Below are 6,726 nucleotides of genomic sequence, written 5' to 3' on the forward strand. Positions count from 1 at the left end.
TTAGGAAAGCATCTTCAAGTTCTAGGAAAACATAAAGCACCTCTGTGTTCACCTGGAGTGAAGCAAAGCCTATTTGTCAAAGGCTGCAGCACAGAAATTGAGTCACAATTCTGCAGAACAGACTAGGAACAAGCAGGTAGGAACTCAGATGACAGAGAACCTTCTTTCCTGTAAAGCTGACACAGCCTATCAGTACATGATGCCCATCTGTACAATGCTGAAGTTAGTACTCAAAGCTGTTTAATGCCACCTCTGTCTCTTTTGGGACAGAGGCACTAAGTCAGAGCCAGGAAAAGCACCACAGGTAAGAATAATATGGGCTTGTATTTCAATACTTGTGCCTCAAGCCACATCCAGACGGGCATCAAGAAAAGGTGTTTAGTGAGCTGCATCAGATTGGGAGGAGGAGAGGGAACAAAAACTCACTTACTACAACCTCAAAAGGAAAGCAACAATAGATTTACTTTTATCTTTTCCAAGAAATCAAGAGCACATCGCTGAACTAAGCAAAAACAATCTAGTCACACGAAAACATTTCTGAAAACAAACAATTTGTCACTTATTTTAAGCTGAAAGCTTTAAAATACACTCCATATCTGTGCTGCAACTGCAAAAAAACGGTGATGGCTGAATTGTGTTACAGGAAATGCAAAAAAAACCCTTACCTTTCTTTTGTCCACTGGACCCATTTTTAGGATTAAGTTATTTTCTACAAACTGATGCCTTAAAAAAAAGAAAAACAACTATTACTCCAGAAGTAATTTCTCCACAGAAACAGCTACTATTATTATTACTATTAATTTTCCCTGTCACTCCCTAGTGCCTCCTCTTCCATCGAAGAGCCCTGAAGAGCTTTACCAGATGAGTTTTAAACTCTTCCTCATTCCAGGACAAAGCATTTTTTTCTAAAGTCTGACAGGTGAAAAAAAAAAAAAAAGCCTCAAACAACCCCCACAACCACACATGAGAAACTTCTCTAGAAAGTGGAATGGAATGTTAATAGTTACATAGTCTGGAGGTATTTTGGCTAGATATCAACAGGATATTATCATGCCAAAACTGAGGGCATCTGGAAGGAAGGAGGAGCCTCTCCCAGTTCTAGGGCTCTGTGGAGTGAAGATTTCTCAGCACTGGACAGTGTCATTCTGCCCATCTTACAAACATACTCCACACCAATTTCTAGACCTTGTGAATTTTAGAAGCAGTGTTGGGTTTCTGCTCCTATTGCTCTAAAAATAAAGCCAAGAAAAACCTAGTCACTGATTGTTTGCTTGAAGATACTAAGATTGACAAATATTAACTGGAATAAAAATCACTTATTTTAGAAGTTTCTTTATTGCTGTGCAAGGAACAGATGAGCTACAGTCAAGGATCCTACCAAGGATTTCCACCAGCTTGTTTTGCCAGAAGTAACCTCTTTTCATCTTCAGAAAACTGTAAGTCCAGCTCAAAGGAATTGTTGTCAAGGTCATGAATGTACTGTTCAATATTTCCTCCTGATGTCTGTGGTGTACTTGTCTCTGGGGCAGACAGTGAATGGGAAGAGGCAGAACCAGAAACTTGCATGCACCCAAACTGACTCAGGAGATTGTCATACTAAAGGAGGAAACAAAATGAAGTCATTAGATGTCTTATTAAAAAACTTATTTTGCACTAAACTGTGGCTTTTAATTTAAGCATGTTTTTGGGCTAAAATTCAGCCTGCTCTCTATAGATCAACAGGCACTTAGCCAAAAGAGTATGCTTCATCAGAAGCAATCCAAGCAGTATTTTTTGAAACACTCCCTTTATCAGAAAACAAATGCCAACTCATTTAAAATTTTAGCCAGCAATTTTATCTTAGATTCTTAATAATTAAAGTTTTAATTAAAATACAACTAATCAGTAGTTTCAGTAAAAATATTTATTGCTCAATAGCTATGCTTTAATGCAAATCTCAGGCAGCAGCAGAGCTGAATATAGCAACAGGCAAACATACATTTCCATAACAGTCTTCATCATCCTCTGACATGGCAGGTAAATAGGCTGTAAGTTTAGGGGGTGTCTGAAGATGGAGGTTCTCCCACACAATGGATTCAAAGAAGGGGTGAGCCTTCAGAGGTCCATATCCTCCCATTTCTTCACAACCCAGTCTGTTGGTAGCATCTAGAACCTGAGCAAATTAAAATTAAGTTAATCCAAACAAAACAGTGACAAGGAAGGGGAAAGCACTGCTCACATTTGCATAGCACCATGTGCAAACTTAAGACCAGTTGGTCTCCCTGTCCTAAGCACACACACCTATCACATAAGGAGACTGCTTATTTATAAGATATTATTTGTCAGCAGTGCTTTGCATTAGACCAGCTCACAGATCAAAGGAAAGAAGCACTTCCTTGGGGCCACACAATGTTTTGGTTTTGCTTCTTCCTACAGACATAAGCAAGCACACATAGAAGGCCTGATGGAGCATATCTTGTCTAAGTATAGCCGACCACCACGTTCTGGTGATGCAAGAAGCCATGGAAGCTATAGCTGCTGCCAAACATCAACCTCTCAAGTGCCTTAACACAGTTCTCAGGATGTTAACACAGCCTCAGCAGACACTGGCCTGGCCCCAGAGCTGGCCTGGGACACAGGAACGTGCTGCTCGGCCTTTGACAATGGTTGCACTCCTCATCATCCACAAACATGAGTTTCCTCCTCACCCCCTGCTAAAATGCTAGACTACTAAGCTTCAAAAAGCTTGTACCACCCAAAACATTCTGTCATATTCACTTCAGTGTCATGGCTATAATCTCAAAGATGAGACAGAATTATTTTTGCTTCCTTCTTCTCAAACCTTCACATGGACAGGAATTCTTAGGCTGATACTACTGAGACATGTTAAGTGCCAGGTAAGTGGATTTACACTGTAATGAACATACCTGCCTGTGATGTGGAGAAGGCTGTTTGCAATTAAATGATCCATTATACAACCCAACAAGAATTCATCTAGGAACTATGTAAACGTAAGTATTTGAATCTTAACTTCTGTGTGTAGTGCACAGTGGTCAGAATCATTTGCTTCCGGTTCAAAGACATTCCTCATCTACACTTTCGAATTCAGATTTAAAAGACATAATCAAAGTGCTGTTTAATAACAGATATTGATTTTCAAGCCACTCTGCTACACAGGCAATAATGTTCACAGCTGTTCTTACTATAAGGTTTGCAATATAGTGCAAAGAAGAGACTATATACAAGCTGAATGATTCTGATGTCATCGAAACACTTAACAGCCCCAAATACTTACCAATAGCTTTTCAACAAGGTCTTTTGCCTTGGGAAAAAATTTTTCTGGAAAATCGTATTCCAACTTTATTATCTTCTGGAATATAAGATACTCATTTCTGAAAAAGAGAAAATATTAACTCTTGTGATTCCTTCTCCATAGTTCTTTCACCTTAACCTGCATAACCCAAACAAATATTCAACAGGAAATCTACAAGTTAAGTCACATTCCCATAAATCTTTCTAGGACAAAGGATCTACAATCCTGTAAGCACCAGATACTTGGGCAATAGCACTAAAGTTCAGATAACTCAGAGATGCTTTATACCCTCTTCACATAGTTTATACATTTGTACCTTTATAGTACAAACCACATGTGAAATTCTAGGGTAACTTGAGGAATCTCTCAGGAACTCTAGTTATAGCTGTTTAAGCAACTTCATGACATCAAAAAGGACAAATGAAAGCAAGCATGACATTAACACCAACACTTCACCATGAAAAGTTGTACTTCAGACCTTGTAGAAAGGTAAAAGTCAAACCCAAGTCAATACAATTATGATCCACATGTAAAGAATCAACTTAAATCTCTTACCCGGCTCTAAATGGAGGCAATCCAGCTACAAGTTGATATATTATACATCCCAGAGCCCAGAGGTCAGAGCTTCAAAAGAAAGAGGAAAAAAAAATTGCGTCTTTTCCTAAAAGTCTTTAAACTGTAATTTAAAAAGCAAAATTCTTAATCTTCTGCTAATTACAACATAGCATGAACCCAGAGGACAAACCTGCTTGGTATAATTTCCACACTATTTTCACTTCAGCCCTTGACAGAAGAGCAGGCTAGCCACACCACTTTCAAGAAAGAAGTATAAAGTAACAACCCCACATGTGCAAGACAGCTGAATTATCAGTCAAAATAACAGGTATGTAATGAGACTGCAAAGAATACTGATTACCCACTATGACAATTCCAAGGTGCATTCCACTGAATGCAGTGATACAATACATGCTCCTTCAGAATTAATATCCTTTCCTCTAAATATTTTATACAAAAAACCCCAGAATTACAATACAGCTTTTTCACTTAGAGCTTAAGACACAAGCTAAAAGGCAGGCTACACAGTGCATGAGTGAGGGAAAGTCAAGTTTCTGTCTGTTTGCCTCAAAGAGCACCTTTAGCTTATTTTACCTCAAGCAAAGCTAGACACAGATTTGATTAAAGCTTCCAAATCCTCATGGAATACTAAAATCCTAACAAAGACTCAAAACTCCTCAAATTAAGAGCTTTCTGTACAGGTGAAGCATTATGCAACTCCTAGAAGGAGATGATAGCCTGATGAAGTCTTTCCATCAGCCAAAACTTCTTTACTAGAAGCAAACATGGAAAGTCTGATGGTATTTCTACCACTTCAAGAAATGATAGCACAAATTACCAGTTACTCATATAAGAGATCTTTTTTCCCTATGATTTGTCAGCCATTAGCTTCCTCTTCCATCATTGTAATAGAATAGACACATTCAGTTGGTTACCAACAACCAATTTTAATGGGTTCAGAAATTTCTTAAGGGCATCACTCACACCAGGCACAGAGATGAGCTTTAAAATACTGCAAACCCCAAGTAGAGCTTAGCAAAGGTAACTGCAAATTGACCTAAACAAAAGTCAAAGAAAGCTGTAGCCCTCCTCCCTAAGTGAGCATGCAGCAGGAGAAACCATATTTGAGCAAGCTTATATAAAACAGAATTAAAATAATATCTTATCTGGGTAATGGAAAAGGTTTTTCTGATATATTTATCGGTAAGAAATCCAACTTCACATTACACATCTTCTTCTCCAACCTCACCTAATCCTGTCTGCAGGACTCCAGAAGGCAGATGAACTGAGGAAACCAGCACTCAGACAAGTGACACTTGCTAAGAAAAAACTTTTCAAACTCTTAAAAAACCTTTATACTCAACCTTCTTGTTTTTTCAGAAGGCTAAGCTTGCTTGCTTGATTTATCTACTCCCCCCATGTGACAGTACCCTGACAGAGTCAGTAAAGTTCTGAAATTATTATAGTAAAGTCCTCACCTTTTACAGGCAGATTTCTCCGTCAGCAGTTCTGGAGAAACATACTGTGCTGTCCCTACAAATGAGTTTGCCCGTGCTGGGAAGGAAACAGAAACAAGTACACAGTTATGGTTAAGCCAATCTTCCTCCCCTGCCCTGACCCAGCTGAGGAAGGCAACACTTGCAGGTTACCTAATGCTACGAAGAACTCCCACGAATTTAATTTCTCTGCTCTCTCTCTCTGACACCCATTTGGTTCAAGCAGCTAGGCATTGAGGCACTTGGTCAGCTACAAAATCTATCAACACAAGCTACTACATTCCAGAAGGAAAAGTGCCTCAAATCCAGTGCAGCCCAGTGCTTTTTACAGGCAATGTTTGCAGCATCTACCCACAGGTTATTACTGACAACTACTGACACAAGAACTCTGTAGTCTTCACACCTGCACAACTCTGAGAGCCACTGGAGTCAAACACGTAAGCAGAGTAAAAACTTCCTGCATCAGTTGAGCCACAGTGCCCATTTGTTTGTATTCTTGTTTTACAAATGAAAACCACATATTTTGAAGCAGTTTAACTTCCCACTGTATTTGGTGATCTAGCTGGTTATACCAGAACACCAAATTATTATCACTTTTGGCAAAACTGTTTTGAGATCTCAGTGATTCATATGAGGTAATGGTATTTGAAGGTTACAGTTTGGTCAATTCCACATATGTACATTTTCAAAGGACCACTTGCTGTAACTATCTGTGAGGCATAATGAAGCAAATAATGGCACACCTTGTCTGCTGTCTGCAGATAACACCTTCGCTGTTCCGAAGTCTGTTATTTGAATGTGCATATCTTCATTTAGTAAGATATTCTCTGGTTTAAGGTCCCTGAAAAAGACACATTTTTATATTCAAACAGCACAAATTCAAGTTGCAAAACTTTCTAGTGACTTAGATATAATGGTATAATGGTAAGGGTATCATAAACAATGCAGTCATTCTATAAACATTGTGTCAACTTTCCTCTAACTTGTAGCTGTCAACCTGCAGACCATAGGATTTTGATAAACCCATTAATGAACATTCTAAAAAGACCTGAAGTAATTAATCATCTCAAAACTAAGAGCTATTGTGCACCTCACTTGTTCAACAAAAATGACAAAAACAAACAAACAAAATGAAACCCCAACAAAAAAACCCACCCCACGTAACACACAAAGCTCCAAAACCCCTTCACTCCAAAGCCTTAATTTAAATAACATCTGACATCAATATGGCACCAAGACCTTCCAGGCCTGCTTGCTTAGAACAGAAGTCCAGTGGGCCAAGCAATGGCAAACCCAGCCCAGCTAAATGTCCAGAGCACATAACAACTGTAGATCACCTCACCACACTAAGAATGGCAGAGAATCATAGAACCAACCAGGTTG

General features: G+C 38.9%; 1 protein-coding gene across 1 annotated transcript in view; it reads right to left on the reverse strand.

Annotated features, from left to right (window-relative positions):
• PDPK1 (3-phosphoinositide dependent protein kinase 1) overlaps nt 1-6,232 on the reverse strand; it is an 8,127-nt gene extending 1,895 nt beyond the window's left edge. The window contains exons 1-7 of the mRNA XM_009070904.1: nt 6,087-6,232; nt 5,326-5,401; nt 3,848-3,916; nt 3,275-3,371; nt 1,979-2,152; nt 1,379-1,596; nt 666-723 (exon numbers count right to left, since the gene is read on the reverse strand). Coding sequence (XP_009069152.1) covers nt 666-723; nt 1,379-1,596; nt 1,979-2,152; nt 3,275-3,371; nt 3,848-3,916; nt 5,326-5,401; nt 6,087-6,147 — 753 coding nt within the window. The 5' untranslated portion in view covers nt 6,148-6,232. The remainder of the gene's footprint in view (nt 1-665; nt 724-1,378; nt 1,597-1,978; nt 2,153-3,274; nt 3,372-3,847; nt 3,917-5,325; nt 5,402-6,086) is intronic.
• Between the last annotated feature and the right edge of the window lie 494 nt (nt 6,233-6,726).

This window comes from Acanthisitta chloris, unplaced genomic scaffold (genome assembly GCF_000695815.1).
Source record: "Acanthisitta chloris isolate BGI_N310 unplaced genomic scaffold, ASM69581v1 scaffold9213, whole genome shotgun sequence".
NCBI classification, from domain to species: Eukaryota; Metazoa; Chordata; class Aves; order Passeriformes; family Acanthisittidae; genus Acanthisitta; species Acanthisitta chloris.